Genomic DNA, 17895 nt, shown 5'->3' on the forward strand with positions numbered 1-17895 from the left:
AGAATGACAGAGTAAAACTTCAATTTTTTTTAAAAGAAAAAAGTTACCATATAAAAAAAAAATCAAGTCACAAGTTTAAATCCCATCTCTGTCACTTACTATCTAGGTGTAAATGGTATACAAGACACCTACCCCTCTGAGGTTCAGTTTCCACCAAAGGTTTTTGGGGATTAAAGGAGGCACTATGTGAGCGCTTGCTGTTCACTATAAATTACTATATAAATTTTGGGGGTTGTTTTATTTTATAAAATATTTTTATGTTAATTATATTTACTGGTCCTTCCAAGTATTTAGAAAACACTAAGGCAGAGAACTATTAAGCCATAGCAGGAAGACTGATGATCCCAAAAGTAGAGTGAAGATAAGGGCAGGGTCAAAATACATTCAGACCAGGCAGAACAGAAAACTGCCTTAAAGGAGAAAGATAAAAACAAATACTTAATCAACCTACATTTTTAATCAGCAGCTTCACCTGCTGGTTAAGCCTTTCAGTGCACAATCAGGCATAATGATTCTCTTACTTCCTCCCAGAAACAGTATTAGACTTCAGGGTGAGAAAGAACTTCACTATAAAATCTCTTTCCCCATTCACAAATTAATTACATGGAAGGAACACAGAAAGAAGGACCACTGGACACAAATTGGGAGTCTTAGTCTAACTGGCGTTCTCTGAACCACCTCATTAAAAAAAAAAAAAAAAAAATGCAATCTTTTAGAGAAGTTTCCTTCTTTGATTGGTCAGAAATGGCCTCATTCCCCAGGTCTCCTCACGCTAAATATGGCAAGAGCTGGCAAATGACCAGCTCAGTAAATTCCAGTGTTACTTAAGAAAGCATTCATATTGCCTGAAATTACTCTGAACCAAACACTTGAGATCTGCAGGGCTTCTACATACAGCAGTTCAGCTGGAGCACTGAATGTCAAAAGCAGTGGGGTGCACTAAGAACACACCAGCTTGGAAAAAAGCAATCTACTCAGAACACACCAGCTTGGAAAAAAGCAATCTACTCTTCTTTATTGCAACATTCTTTAGCAACAACACTGATCTCCTACCCACTGTGCACACAGCACTGCACTGGGACAGTGGGAGGCTGGAGGGAGAAATGGAAGAAACAGGTGGTGTCCATGGGGTGCCAAAACAGCAGGCCACTTCAGTTAGTTCTGTCCCACAACTAATCAATTTGGGGAGGGGAAGGGGGGGAATCTTAGTCATCTGTTGACTGACCAAACTGACTAGCTAGACCACTGTACAGGCTTATCAATCAGGTCAAAGTGTCAGAATTAGCAGCATGTGGTAGACATCGTATACTCCTGCCTTTCAGAGGTGGTACAGGCTTCAGAACTGGTGGATATCTGGGAAGATAGGACATTAGATTATCCCCAACCCCCCCCCCCAAAATCACAAATTTGGCTCCAGAATATGCTAGTTCTCTACATCTTTTTTATTCAGAATTGAAGTAAATATATATTTCCAAGGATATATATATAATCGACAGCATACTGGGGTTTTTTTTTTGGGGGGGTGGAGGTGTTGGTACTGGGGGTTGAACCCAGAGGCATCCAACATTGAGCCACATCCCCAACCCCTTTTTATATATATTTTATTTAGAGACAGAGTCTCCATAAGTTGCTTAGAGCCTACTTAAATTGCTGAGGCTGACTTTGAACTCACAATCCTCCTGTCTCAGTTTCCTGAGGTGCTGGGATTACAGGCATGCGACACCTTGCCCAGAAACATGTTGTTTTATGATACAGTCAGATACAAATTTTAAAACAGCTACAAAAAGTCCCATTTAAAAAATACTTTAAAAAATTAAACAAGTCCACTAGAAATCAAAGAATAAAAAAGATTAGCCCATCAAATGAATAAGTTTTATATCAAAGTTAATAGCAATTTAATATGTCATATATATTGTGACATATTTAAGATAAAGGACAAATACCTTTAATATTTAAAGAATTTTTTCAAATCAGAAAAAAATGAACTTGGTCAGGCACAGTGACAAACACTGTAATCCCAGCACCTTAGGAAGCTGAGGCAGAAGGATCACTAGTTTGAAGCCAGACTCAGCAACTTAAGCAAGGTCCTGAGCAACTTAGAAAGTCCCTGTCTCTAAATAAAATACAAAGAAAAAGGGCTGGGGGTGTGGCTCAGTGGTTCAGTATCCCTGAGCTCAATCCCTAGTACCAAAAAGAAAAAAAAAAAAAAAAAAAAAAGAAAGAAAGAAAGAAAGAAAAAGAAAAAAGAAAAATTGAACACTTTGATGGGTAAAAGACACAATCTGCCAAATAAACAAAAAGACAATACAAATGGCCACTGATCACCTGAAAAAACAGGCAGCATTACTATAATTTGAGAGGCTAACTAAAATGTGGTAGCATTTACCTCTTATCAAATGGGAAGGAGTTTTAAAAATAGAACCTAGAATTGATGATCATTGGGAGCATTTACGGTTTCATATTCTACCAATAAAAGTATAATTTGATAAAACTATATGAAAAGGAATTTGGCACTGTGTATTAAAAGCCACAGAAAGGTTCGGATTCTTAGATAAAATAGTTTAACTTCTGGGAGTCTATATTAGGAACTAAATGTTTCTACTAAGATTTATGAACAAAAAATTGTTAATCATAGCATTATTTACAATTACAAAAATTGGAAACTAAGAATGAATTTCACTAAATGAAGCATACTAGATAATAAAACAGTAAGCAGCCTTTGAAACCATATTCTTAAATAATATTTGCATGTGTGAAAAATGTTCATATTATTTTAAGTGGTACAGAAGCAAAGGACAGAACTATCTATATTAAAATCCCAATTACAATCAAAGACACCAAAAATAAAAACTAGAATGCACTGAAATGTTAACCATGATGTTTGGGTTGGAGGTTACAGAATTACTGGAGATCTTAGTTTTCCTGTTTTTCAACATCACTTTCTAGGATAAATTTAGTAATCTCTCTTTTGGAAATTTAGCTTATTGGAAAAAATATCTTATAAAGGGAACTTTCTGTATGAAAAAGATCAATACCATATATATATGAAAATTTAAAAACAAAAGAGCTGAACAAATTAAATATGTAGCCAAAGGAGGGTAAACACAGTAAATCCATTATTAATACATTATCTAATCATTAACATTAAATTTATGAAAAATGTTTTCAAATATGAAAATATTTGTAATTACCAAAGAAAAGCAGAACAGAAAATTGCCTTATGTATTAAAAATGTATTATGAATCAATGAATTTTTTAAATTTAAGCATACAGAATAAAAGCCCAAATATGGCTGGGCACCATGGTGCACGCCTGTAAACACAGTGGCTCGGGAGGCTGAGACAGGAGGATTGAGAGTTCAAAGCTAGCCTCAGCAATGGTGAGGCACTAAGCAACTCCATGAGAACCTGTCTCTAAAATACAAAATAGGATGGGGGTTGTGGCTCAGTGGTCAAGACACCCTGAGTTCAATCCCCAGTACAAAAAAAAAAGAAAGAAAGAAAAAAGAAAAGAAAAAAGACCAAATATGTATACCAAAATATTGACAGTGGTATGACTATGTATTTTTTTAAGACTTTTTTAGATTTTCCAAACATCCTCCACTACTTCTAAATGTAGCTACTTCACTATCTCTCTCTCTTTCTCTCTCCCCCTCCTCCCCCTCTTCTCTCTCTCTCTCTCTCTCTCTTTCTCACACACACACACACACACACACAAATCTTGTACAGGTGCCAGAGAGAATCAAAGTATAAACATGAGTTAATTATGTATAAACACAAGTGCTAATTCTGTTGCTATGTAAACCTACCTGAAATTGTTACAATGATTGTTTTAGTTTCTTTAAATCTCTTAGAAAATATGTGTCACTGGGAGTTACTATGAATTGTCACTTACTTGAAATAATAACAAAGACATTGCAAGTCTCAGGATATGGTCTTTTTCCTAAAAATCCTCATAAAAATTAGGAAGTGCTTTCAATAGTGTATGAAAGTAAACATGCTTAATGTTTCCAATTAAAGAAGATCTACCAAATTAAAAGTCCTATTCACGGCATAGAAAAACATATAAAAACTAATTAATAATCAAAATATACATATCCTGGGCCAGCACGATGACAACTGCTTATAATCCCAGCTACTCAGGAGGCTAAGGCAGGAGGAACACAAGTTTGAAGTCAGCCTCAGCAACTTAGCAAGTCCCTGTCTCAAAAAATAAAAAGGGCAAGGGATGTAGCTCAGTGGGCCTCTGGGTTCAATCCCTAATTTAAAAAAAAAAGACACACACACACACACACACACACACACACTCAAACTTCAATGAGTTGTGAAACTTTCTGCACAAATGCATGTAAAAACCAAGAACTAAACAAAAGTATCTTTGCAGCTTACTATATTTACCATTTTGAGAAGGTAAACAACTAGCACTATCTACCTCTGAGATTATTCATATGAGAAATGCAACAGAATAGATTATTTAGTAGGCAGTATTCAATTTTTCTTATTTAAATGTTGGAAAAGGATGCCAACATAGAAATCTTTCCCTGCTAGGTACCAGTTAAAACAGACTACTGAAAATGTTTGAGACTTAAAAGCCTTCCACAATCATCTCAAAAGGGGGGCGGGGGAAGGATGAGAATAAAAAGAGATGAACTAAACAAACCACACAATTTAAAAATGCACCTGCCTCCAAACAAGGCAGTATACTTTAGAATACAACCATGGCTCCTAATTCAAGACCTTATTCAGCAAGTAAAACTGTATTTCAAAGAGAGGCTATTTGTTAAATGGAAACATATTATTAAGGAGACAACATCTGACTCCAATCAAAATATTATCATCATGTTTTCCTTACCTCACAAAACACACACAATCTTAATATGAATAAACATGTACACAGGTGGGAGAGCAACTCTTAACCCAGAACAGGTTCTGCAACACCACAGACCCAACCTGTCTTTCTGCAAGGATGAGTCCATCTTGGCATGATGTTTGGTTGATATATTCAAAGAACTCAGAGTTACTGCACAGCTGCCAATAACCTGCAGAAGGAACTGACTTGAAGACCAGAAACTGCCCCAGGCAGGCCTCTAAGGAAAGGTGCCTCCATCCAATGGGAGGAGAGACCCAGGCCCCCCACTGTCTGGCCAGAACACCAAAGAGAGCACAGCTGAGTCAAGGTCACTGGCCTGCAGTTCAAGAGGGGCAAGGGTCAGCAAAATGACCCCCCAAGAACTTGTTCAATTACATCTAGTAATACACACACATTTGAGAAGCTGGTAAGACAGGGTTTTGCCAAGACAAGTACAAAAAGGTGAGGGAGATGTTGGTGTGATTCATCAACGCCACCTGCAGCGGCAGCTCTGGGTGTGCCCACACCACACATCAGTCATTGCCTGTCTGTGATGAGAAGTTCCTTCATTAAGAACTGGATCTTCCACAAGGGCTTAAGCATTAGACCAGAGACCCTGCACCTAATAGAAGAAAAAGTAGGCCTGAATCTACATCATGTTGTCTTAGGAACTTATTTTCCTTAACAAAACTCCTAAAGCACAAGAAATAAAATCAAGACTCAATAAATGAACAATCAATAGCATGAAGAGAGAGCCTACAGAGTGGGAAAAAAATCTTTACCACATGCACTTCAGATAGAGCACTAAATCTCCAGGATATATAAAGAACTCAAAAAATTTAACACCAAAAAAACAAATAACCTAGTCAATAAATGGGCTAAGGGATTGAGCAGAACTTCACAGAAGATATACAATCGATCAACAAATATATAAAAAAAAGTTCAACATCTCTAGCCATTAGAGAAATGCAAATCAAAACTACATTAGATATCATCTCACTCCAGTCAGACTGGCAATTATCAAGAATACAAGCAATAGTAAGTGTTGGTGAGGATGTGGGGGAAAAAGATTCACTCACTCATTGCTGGTGGGACTGCAAATTAGTGTAACCACTCTGGAAAGCAGTATAGAGATTCCTTAGAAAACCTGGAATGGAACCACCATTTGACCCAGCTATCCCACTCCTTGGTTTATACCAAAAATACTTAAAATCAACATACTCCAGTGATACAGCCACATCAATGTTCACAGCAGCTCAATTCACAATAGTTAAGCTATGGAACCAACCTAGGCATCCTTCAACAGGATAAATGGATAAAGAAAATGTGTATATACACAATGGAATATTACTCAGTCTTAAAAGAGAATAAAATTATGGCACTTTCAGGTAAATGGATAGAGATGGAAAATATCATGCTAAGTGAAATAAGTCAATCTCAAAAAACCAAAGGCCGAATATTTTCTCTGATATGTGGATGCTGATCCATAATGCAGGGTGGGCAAAGGATGAATGGAGGAACTTTGGGTTGAGCAGAGGGAAGTGAGGGGAGGGAAAGCAGGGGAGTGGGAAAGATGGTGGAATGAGATTGACATCATTAACATAGGTACTTGTGTGATTGCACCAATGGTATGACTCTACATCATGTATAACCATAGAAATGAAGAGTTGTGCTCCATTTGTGTACAATAAATCAAAATGCATTCTGTTTTCATGTATAACTAATTAGAATAAAAATAATTTTTTAAAAAGTTAGAAAATTGGAAGTGATAAAAATAGGGAAACACACAGCCTGGATAAGCCCCTTTGTGAGTTGTCATTGACACCTTTTTATCAGAACTTTATTAAGAAATGACCTCTGAAATAAATGAACATTGCCACTGTAAAAGAAAAAGAAAAGAATCAGCAAATGGGATGGTATTAAACTAAAAAGTTTCTTTACAGCAAAGGAAACAATCAAGAACGTGAACAGAGAGCCTACAGAATGGGAGAAAATCTTTACCACCTGCACCTCAAATAGAGCACTAATCTCCAGGATATATAAAGAACTCAAAAAACACCAAAAAAGCAAATAACCCAATCAATCAATAAATGGGCAAAGGAACTGAACTGGCACTTCACAGAAGACAATCGGTCAACAAATATATGAAAAAATGTTTAACATCTCTAGCAATTAGAGAAATGCACATTAAAACTAAGATTTCATCTCACTCCAGTCAGAATGGCAATTATCAAGAATTTAAGCAACAATAAATGTTGGTGAGGATGGGGGGGAAAGGTACACTCATACATTGCTGGTGGGACTGCAAACTGGTGTAACCACTTTGGAAAGCAGTATGGAGATTCCTCAGAAAACTTGGAATGGAGTAACCACTTGACCCAGTTATCTCACTCCTTGGTATACATCCAAAGGACTTAAAATCAGCATACTCCAGTGATGCAGACACATCAGTGTTCACAGCAGCTCAATTCATAATAAACTATGAAACCAACCTTGGTGCCCTTCAACAGATGAATGAATTAAAATTGTGATATATATACATACATATGTGTGTGCATATATATATATATATGTATATATTATGGAATATTACTCAGTCATAAAGAAGAATGAAATTATGGCATTTGCCAGTAAATGTATGGAACTGGAGAATATCATGGTAAATATAAGCCAATCCCAAAACACCAAAGGCCAAATGTTCTCTCTTACATGCAGATGCTAACTCACAATAAGAGGGGTTAGGGAAGAATAGAAAGTCACTGGATTAGACAAAAAGTAATGAAGGGAAGGAAGGGGGATAGGAAAGACAGTAGAATGAATTGGACATTACTATCCTATGTATATATATTACTGGCCTATGTAATTTTACATCATGTACAAACAGAAGAATGAGAAGTTATACTCTATATATGTATATCAAAATACGTTCTACTATCATGTATAACTAATAAAAATAATTTTTTTTTTAAAAATAACTGGATCCTTCAAAGAAGATATTTCCAACTTAACTTGTCCTAGATCAGGTCTGGTATCCAGGACTGAGGACATAGCTAGCTAGCTCGCTCTCGATCACTCACTCTCTCTCTCTCTCTCTCTGTCCCTCTCACTACAAACCCCAACAGACATAACAGATACACAACATGTGCCAAATTTGTATGTATACTCATGCCAATCAAAAGGGTCCTTATCTTTTCTCCAAGTCAAACCTTGATACTTCTAAATTACAATAGGGAAATAGGAAAAGGGCATAAAGAACACAATAGCAGAGAAGCCCAGAGGGTGAGCTGTACTGCTGATACCTGGTGGTATCAGGATCTGGCTTTACTCCCCCAGACTCTACAGCTCTTAGTCACCCAAACTACAGGAGGGTGTAGATGAGTGACTAACTGGCTGTATTTAATATTCCTAACTGCGGGCCCAACTGTCTTGTCTCCATGATGATGTCAGCTCTTGGAGGAAGGACCGTAACTCCTACTTGGTCAATAATTCCCACACAACTAAAGACTAGAATACCCTGAACTCCATACCACATGATGCCAAGGGTACACATACAAATTAAGTGTGACAACATACCACAATCCCCCCTCACACACCACTAAGTCAGCAGAGCTGCAAAGATTCTAAATCTTAAAACTAATAGTTAAGGATCCTACCCAAGAATTACAGAGAAATGTACATATTTATATAATAAACTAATACAGTAATTGCTGTATTCACCATGACTCTTATTATCCCATTTTCTTGTTTTTACTCTTCTTTTTAAGGGCACAATGTGTTTTCTGTCACATAACTAATATTCCCCCTCAAAAAGGAGAGGAAGGAGGAAAAAAAAAAAAAAAGATAGTAAGTAAGTCTTCCACCACTACCAAGGAACACTGAATGGTTTGTCCCAGTGGTATCAAAAGTGTCTTTATAAGAGAAACAATCCTGAGCCCCTTGAAGACTGTTCAGTTCTGCTCAAGAACCCTAGATGCCCCCTTTAGTCTCCCTTTCTGACTCTATTTGCTGGTATAACCTAGGCACCTCAAAATCAAGACTGCCTGAAATAAGTGACCTGATATATCTTCTCAATAATCCACCTGAGGGAAGTGCCTGCCACTGGGTATGCATTCATGGGTTCATAAAATCGCACTCTCAAAGGAAGCACCCTTCACAAGATCTGAAGACAGAATTCCTTAATGGACACCCAACAGGCTGTGGAACCCCTATGCATTCTGGCACCTCAGGTAACATTCTGGTGGAGGGAGAAGAGGGCTTCCATCAAAGTCATCCATGCATAAGCATGTCCTAAGACACAGGATAGTTAGCAGATTATTGTGTTAAAGACAAAACAACTTTACCTGCCTTAAGGGAGAATCAGAGAAGCTTCCTTCTTCCTAGTAAATTAGGCATTCAGGAAGATACAGACATAGTCAACGGGGAAAAAAGGATCACAGGACCCAGACAAGGCAACCTCTCTATGCCATTCTCAAACAGGAAAACAAAAATACAAAGCAAAATAAAACTTTGATTTTCCAGATTCACTCTGTCTTGATTCTAATTTTCCATAACATTAGAATCATCTGGCTATTTCCTGAACACACAAATTCCCAAACACCATTCAGGACCCACTGAATAAGAATATCCAGAACACCCAGGTATTATGACCAAATATGGGTCGGTGAAACATTGCTGGACAATTTTTTTTCCTCCTACCAGGGCCCACCTAGGTAGGAAGGAAGGTATGAAACACGTAAGCAGCCATCTCAGACAAGATCAACTTCATGTTCCTCACTGGGTTCCACTCTTTTTACAGACAGGTGGGTGTCTGTTCAGTAAAGGTTACATAACTACCTCTTTTGGATCCTTGTACCCACACAAGACTCAGACAAATTCCTGAGACAATACCAATGGGTGCAAATCATAAAGGGACAGATTACAGTCGAACATAAGATCTCTCTCTAAGTATTATAGCTGGTCAAAGATAGAGTAAACTGCCTCAAGAGACAGGGAACTGACTGTCACCAGAGGTGGTCAAACAGAGAGGAGGCATGCTACCACTTGTCCAGGATGTTATAAGAGAATCTCATCCAGCATGGGGTTCACAGAAGGACTAAAAGATTTTTAAAGCTCCTGCCAACACATAAGTTAACAAAATATGAAAACTGCAGGCACTGCTTAAGTAATAAAAAGCGATAGCATAAAAGTCTAGGTAGAGTCAGGTTTCAATGATGCTCTTCTTCAAAGGAGAAAGCATAGGGACAAGCCATTGACTCATCTGCCTCTCCTATAGAATGCCCCAAGGTGGCAAAGCGGGAGTCACAGGTGCTCAACCAAACCTACTGCTCAGGTGACTCTGCATGTTGGGAGCATGCCAGGCAAGTTCTCCAGTTCTGTAGGACAGAGAAGGGATGTGTGTAGCAGAGTCCCTGCCCTCAAGGAGCAAAACTTTGTTACCGAGAAAACTCACATACCATGTATTTCACCTTTACCAGGCCTCCCTCCAGTGGTGGTTGGTGTTCAGAAAATATATACATATCCTCTTAGTCTAGCAGAAGTTTGCAATATCCAACTTACGATGAAAAAAATAAAAAATGTCATTAAAACAAACATAAACTTAAGATACCTCTAATATGTAAAAAATACTACTCCAAAAAATGACCAGTCCTCAAAATAACAAAATTACAATAAAGCATGACAATTCTGAACAAAATAATAAAAAGTGCTGGCTTATAGTAGTAATACAGGAAGCAGCAGAGAGTGAGAGAGGCAGGGGGTGGATGCCAGCACCTTTGAAGTTAAGGTTCCAAAGTCAAAGTGACCTTTATAAATACCAGAAGTGATCAGAAAAAAAAAAAGAGAAAGAAAACACACACACACACACACTCAAAATGACAAGTTTAAATAAAACATATGGGGAAGGGGAAAATTTGGTTCTTCCCTAAATTTAAGGTAAGCAATGACTCTTGCAAATATTACTTAAAATTTGTCCAGGAGTACCACGGTAGTCCAAAATAAGAAAATGACTAAAAGTAACTATTCAACTAAACAAATATTTGTTTACTGAGTGCCTATTAGATGCCAAGGCACCATGCCAGGTAGAGGAGTAGGGATATAAGTATTAGGAGAAACATTTAAAAGACCTAATTCTTTTCCTCCAGCACACATTAAAATAAGTATTTGATGATGTTTTGGGTGTTTTTGTGTACATAAACTCATTTGTACACAAAATACATGCAGTATGAAGAGTGAGAAAGATCTGGGACCTGTGGATCAAAAGAGAGAAATTCTACTCTCCTCTCTGTAATTGGCTCTGTGACCACAAAGTATATGAGAAAATGGAGGACAAAAACAGTACCTCTCCTGCAAGGTCACCAAACCAATTAACAACAGACCTAACTGAAAATTCTTCTGGCTCCATGATCCTTCTAGTTCCATGATCCTTCCAAAATGCTACACATACAGCAGACTGATAAAGAAAGAAAACTTTTTGGTTTCAAATCATTTGCAGAGAAAGAGGAGAAGACAGGAGAAGAAGAATCAGGAAAGGATAGGAGGAAAATGAATGGGCCAAGTTGAGACATCCACATACAGATATCCAGAAAGGAAGCACTTAAATATGAACCATAAACACAGCATAAGGATAATGAACTAAAATCTTATTCAAGCCATGTTGGAGTTTTTCACTCTAAAACCATTTTAGACAAAGAGATAAAAAATCCAAAAATGATATATGTAAATTATCCTCAAGGAAAAAAAGATAGCAAAGAAGGGGAAGGCGAATTTGTAATATTATTCAAATATAAGAAACTTTCTACAGAAACAATGACGACACTTTGTGCCTAGATGAACAAGAAAAAATTAACATTATATTCTATAGCTTTTATGTTAGTAATTTCTAAATTCAAGAGTCAGAAGGGTTAAACACTGGATTGGCTAGCTATCATTAGGTTCATTACGGGAATTATTAAATTTATAGAATCCATACACCACTTGAAGACAGAAAAAGTAGAATTGATCAATGAGTTCCAACCAGGTTCCTGTGTCAAAATCACTTATAAACCTTAAAAAAAAAAATGCAGATTCTTAAACCTATTGTATGGGAATTCCTGGGCATTGAGTCCAAGAATAATTCCAGCTGATTCTGATGCTGCCAGGACGAAGAGCTCTGTTCAACCACAATGGAAGGGGCAAGGAGGAGGATCACTAGGAATGGCATCAGAGAGTGGGAACTAGATCAATGCAAATTTTGTGGGCAAAATAGAATTTCTGTGGGTGTGATATTTTTAAAATGTATTGTAAGGCTGCTCTGAAGCATCCAAGCATATCCCACTGAATTAAGACATTCTTTAAAGGTCCTGAAGTCAGCAACTATAATCCAGGTGAACCAAAAGTTGTTCCTTTATGCCATCAGAAGCCTGCAAAAAAAGGCAGGACAGTAGGAAGGGGGTGGAGAGATGTCAACAAGATATGAATGTTTTAAAAAATGAAAACACAAGGAAAAGAAGAGATAACACAAATAATCACTCTCCCCACAACAAATACATACCTCAAAAAAGGAGATAAATAATAATACAGAAGGACAAAGGGAAAATAGTTTTAGGGTAAATTTCATCTCTATCTGAAAGAAACAATTGCTCTTTGTAAGGTTTTTCTTAAAGCACTCGAATTCAGCTGGGAAATTATCTAGCAGGTAGCAAAACCAAGGAGTCACTTCCCACCGCAAAGCTAAAGAAAACAAGGAGCAAGGGGTGGTCCTGGATAGCTGTTTAGACAATCAGACAGATGGGCTGACAGCTCCTTGCCTTAGGAACTTGGTGATGTTTAAATTAACAATTGGCCATAAGCCAAACACAGGACCACTCAAGTTTGGAAGGGTGTGTTATAATTAATTGGTACCTTGGCAAAATACAATCATAATAGATTAGGAGGATTCAAGAAGCCTTTACTGCTAGACTCTGAGATTTAAGACTTGTACTAAGAAACAGGGTTTTAATCTCTTCTATTATAGTAGTTTAGCATCTAAAGAACACCTGTCTAAAAATCAAAATGTCTAAATCCTACCCTTTGAGCCAACTTGAGTAACACTCAAGATGACCCTCCACAGCACTACCTCGCCAGATCAGGAGGATATAGTTCTGTGCACTGGGGTCCTAGAATGAGCAAAGCCCTATATGGCAGAGTAATCCTCTTTCTTATTACTTAATATTTGTTTGTAATAACCTTTCAGTTGTACTGAATGTTTCCTATAACCCTCTAAAGGTTATGCCGTTAGTCCTATTTCATAGGTGGAGAGACTACAGATCATGAAGACTATATTATTTACTAAACAAAATAAGTTAATGGTAGGCCAAGGACTGTAACCCTCAGAATATTTCATTGATTGTATGCCTTTTTATCCTAAATCTACTCTTATACTAAAGTTTCCACTCAAAGAAAAAGGAAAGGCAAAAATACCATTACATGCATTTTTTAAAATATTTCAGAAACAACAGTTTTGTTTCATCATCACACAGCCTCCTGGTCCACTTCTGAAATTCTTAGGGACCTAGCTGTGTATGAAATTTGAACTTTCCAAGAAGTATCTGGTTGGTGCTGAACAACCCAGTACTGTTTTCAGGTGATAAATAACCTTGTTCTCTTTTCAACATCTGTGATTGGCATGTTGGCTGCCTGTTAACAATGAACAAAGACCATGTTTTTCTGAAGCTCATCTTCTCCTTTTCTTTGAAAAGAGACATAGTTCATGTACTAGTTTTTTGGTAAAAGTAAAATCTTCCTTCAGATTAGGCTCAGGAAAAAAAGGGGCCCTTTCGATTCAACAAACATGCACAAGACCCTACCCCAAAAGAAACAGAGTTCGGAAAGAATAAGTTCAGCTCCTGTCCTGAAAGGACTTTCTGAACACCTGTTAAGAGCCATGAGTTTTATATACATTCTTTAATTAATCCTATTAGCTGGATAATTTCATTCCCGCTTTACTGGTGAGTTCATATAGCAGTTTTGAATCCAGAATTATAGAGCAGAGCCCCCAAGTCCAAGTTCTTGCCACTTAACAGTCTAAAGAAATTCAGAATCTAAAAGTGCAGATGGGATGGGTGAAATATGTTTCCTTCCTTGCTCCAACCCTGTTAGAAAGATTGTTGGGAATATCCAACCATAAAGAGGCTTTCCTCCAAAGCACTTTGAATCAACGTATCCACTTTTCCTTGCCCGCCCCGCCCCGCCCCACCCCCAACCATGCCAAAAGAGCTGCAAATGCCGCTGCCAGGTTGGAGGAGTTGATGATCGTCACACCACATTCCTGGGTCTGGACACACACTGAAACAGCAGCAGAGCTCCGCTCCTCGGAAAGAATAACAGCAGTTGAAATTTTTAAATCATGTGGTTCAGCATGCAGCCACACCAGTTTCTCTACTGCTCCTGCCTCCACCTTTCAAAGACGAGCAACACGCCCGACTCATCAACACACCCAACTCATCCAGACCGCCAATCCGGTCAGAGTGTCAAAACTCGGGCGCGCCACAAAACCCTGTCCTCATCCCGACCAAACCCACACACCCAGACTGCGTGCTCCCCTTTGGCAAAGCGAAGTCCGGCAGTGAAGGGGTAAGCCCTTGGGCTTGGAGGCCCTACCCCCGCTCGCTCCACGCCAGAATCTGGCATTCCTTCGCTCTGCCCATCCGCGGCCCGTGGCCGGCGATGGTTCGCCCTAGGCAGCCAGCTCTTGGCTCTCCTCTGACCCCCAAGAAACGCGGAACCAAAAGAGCAAAACTGTTCAACTCCTGTGCTCGGAAGAGGCAGTTTCTGAGCCTCGTTGCGCGGCCTCGCTCAGGCAGAGGAGGCGTGTATGGGGCCAGCGGCAGAGCCGAGAGGGAGGCGGCGGGGAGCGCGGGGGAGGGGCCGGCCACGAGCAGGGACCCACGATGTCCAAACTTTCGGGAACCAAGTGGCCTCTCTCTGCGCGGGCGGCGGGGCCCTGCTGCGCAGAAAGAGAACCAGGGGAGTGCGGGGGTAGTTCGCCCCAGGTGGCCGGCCTGACGGCCGGGCTTGACCCAACACTACGCGGCCAGAGCGCGGGGGACAGCGCCCCTCAGTCAAATACTCACCACGCGCCGGGGCCGCGCGGCACAGCCACAGCGCCAGCAGCGCCCACAGCGGAGCGGAGCGCAGGGCGGGCATCTTCTCGGTCGCCTCCTCCTCCGCCGCCGCCGCCTGGGCAGATCCACATGGGGAGGGGGTCCCGACCCAGGAGCCCCACTTCTTCGCCCCTCCTGCTGCTACTGCTGCTGCTGCTGCGGTTCACCGCCCGGCACTACCTTCCGAAGCTCGGGCTTGAAAGCCTGGACTGCCTGCACCGCGGGTCCGCCGCTCCCCGGCCGCCGCCTCAGCCGCCGCCCGAAGTTTGGCTGAAACTTTCTCGGGTGTGCAGCGAAGCAGCCTCGTGTGTCCTTCCGCCTCGGCCGCCTCCTCCCACCGCAAAGCCCCGCCCCCTGTCGCCGCAGCCTCGGCCCCGCCGCCTTGGGCACCCAGGGGTTTCCCGCAGGAAGAAGCGCCGGCACGAGCTCCGCGCGGAGGGATCTACTACGAGAACTCAGACACCCCCACTCCCCAACCATCCTTCCCCAACCCGCGCCGGGTCGCGAAGCGCCTTTACACGGTCCGCGCTGGAGCGCCTAGCTGGGCGGTGCCTCTGCTGAAGGGGTGGGTGAAGTACTCTGAAGTTCAAACACTCGGGTTTGCCAGTATCATGAACTTGTAGGGAGAGACATACCTCAAGCCCCCCCACCACACACACACACACATCCACACTCTTCCCTGCCAGCTAGAGGAATGCGTAGAGTATGACCAATGCTGTCAAAGAAGGAAATGGGGGCTAAGGCGCCAAAGTCCATTTAAAAGCAACAGGGCCATCACCTGGGCTGTGTTTCTTCAGTTCAGGTTGGCATATATTTCTGAAACGCCCTACTTTGCGTAGGACTGCTTGAGACAGAATAATGATACCAAAGATGCATTAGCTATTTCAAGAACGAAGACTTTGCTGCTGTGGATTAGGAGGATTCAGGGAAGACTTTCATAAAGTATCTAAGATGAGAGCAAGATCAGTAAAATATGTATGAGTAGACCAGCTGAGGATATTCATTGTAACATTGTTATAGCCCAAAATTGGGAACAAACTAAATACCCATTCATAGAGTGCCAGATGAATAATGTATAATACATTTCTAAAGTGAAGTGCAGTACAGCAATTGAAAAGACTATCTTCATATATGTCGACAGGGATGAATCTTGAAAACCAAATGATAGTGGAAAAAACTAATTGCAGAGAGAGATGTAAAATGTGTCATACATTGTATATCTGAATTTTTTTTCAAAACAATACTATATATTATTTTTGGATGCATATGTATATAGTAAAAGAAAATAATCAGAATAGTGATTACTTCCTGGCAGGACAATGGGAGATGTCTTCTGGCCTGGGTACAAGAGGGTTTGTAAAAGCTGAAATTAACAACAGACAACAAATTGTGTGGGCCTGTCATTCCAAGAAAGAACCCACATAAAAGCAAAAGTACATACAAGGGAATAGTAGATGACTTCTGGCACTGTTAGTAGTAAGGGGAGTCAAAGAGGGAAATGGGGTTGGGAACAGATCATACATTCTTTGAATGACAAGCTGAAAAGTGGAAGCAGGGATGTTCTCTCTCAAATCATAGAAAACCATCAAAGGTTTTTGAGCAGGGGTAAGACTTGATGGAAAGGAAGTTTGCTCTGATAATCCTGTGCAAAATTGATTGTCATGAGCAAGAGGTGAACTGGAGCTCCAGGACCAGTCAAAAATTTGAAACAGTCCAAGCATAAGGTAGCGAAGCCCTGAATTAATGGGATACATAGCAAAGTGGAAAGGAATTGATGGTTCTGAGAGAATCTGGAAAAAAATGCAAGGGGTAATGGGACAAGATTTTTGTGATTAATTGGATATGGGAGTTTACAATCCTATTGGGATAGGAAAGTCTACCCACAGAGCCTCTCCCTGACTCCTATAGGACAAACTCAAACTTCTAAAAATGGTACATACAAGTGGTTTTCCCCATTGGTTCCCAACTCCTGATATCCCTGCCCCCATTGTGAACTTTACACAGTAACAGTATTGAATGACTTCAGATTCTCCAAATATATCTTGCTGTTTCTGACTCTGTACCCTCTGTTCCCTTGACTTGAAGTGACTCTTATAGTCCCTTTCCCTCCTCCTCTTGAAGGACTTCTAATCATCATTCATCCTTCACTCCTAAGAAGGCTTGCGGACACTGTAACGAGTTCCTACCCCTAACAGACAGTCTCTCCACTGTACTGCTTCCTTTATCTTACACTGATATCTATTTTTCACACAGGACTTTTGTATTTCTATCTTCTCAGCTAGATTAGGAAGTCTTCATGGGCAAGGACCATGGCCTTATTCACCCACAGTGTCTATCACATAATAGATGTTGAACTAGAATATGAAACAGCACTAAACAAGCATAAATAAGGTTGATATGAGTGTAGGCCCATGATGTTACAAAACTGTACTTTAGTATTTTAGAACAGATAAGCAAGTACTGTTACTGAAAGTAGTTACCCCGGGATGTTAGAAATATATTATTTTTAAAATAACATAATTTGTCAAAATAGTTTTGAAATTTCTCTTATGCATCTTAAGTGTTTTTAAAGAGAATAATATTAATATTTTGTTTCTGATCCCCACTGTCTGATCATTCCCTTTACTCACTAAAGATATTTCACAGTGAGTTGGCTGTATTCAAATTTTAAAGGTCAACTGCAAAGATCAAATTTGTCACTATTAAAATATATTCAGAAGGTAAGGTACTTATGCCTGAAGAGCAGCTCCCAAAATGACTATAGCTATAACAACGTTATTAAAATAGATGTGTAATTCCCTGGTGGCTGAAAACAACTATTATGTTCAATGTAGTTTTTGTTGAATTTGTTGTAATGTCATCTGCTATATTGTTAAACTCACTGTGTATGTTCTGGCAAGAATAAGAAAAAGGGCTGGGATCACGGCTC

At 39.9% G+C, this 17895-nt stretch overlaps 1 protein-coding gene across 2 annotated transcripts in view; it reads right to left on the minus strand.

The window, feature by feature from the left end:
- Notch2 (notch receptor 2) overlaps positions 1 to 15269 on the minus strand; it is a 159048-nt gene extending 143779 nt beyond the window's left edge. For both annotated transcript variants that reach the window (XM_047549663.1, XM_047549665.1), the window contains exon 1: positions 14937 to 15269. In XM_047549663.1, coding sequence (XP_047405619.1) covers positions 14937 to 15009 — 73 coding nt within the window. In that variant the 5' untranslated portion in view covers positions 15010 to 15269. The remainder of the gene's footprint in view (positions 1 to 14936) is intronic.
- Between the last annotated feature and the right edge of the window lie 2626 nt (positions 15270 to 17895).

The sequence above is a fragment of the Sciurus carolinensis genome, chromosome 1 (assembly GCF_902686445.1).
Source record: "Sciurus carolinensis chromosome 1, mSciCar1.2, whole genome shotgun sequence".
In the NCBI taxonomy this organism is placed as follows: domain Eukaryota; kingdom Metazoa; phylum Chordata; class Mammalia; order Rodentia; family Sciuridae; genus Sciurus; species Sciurus carolinensis.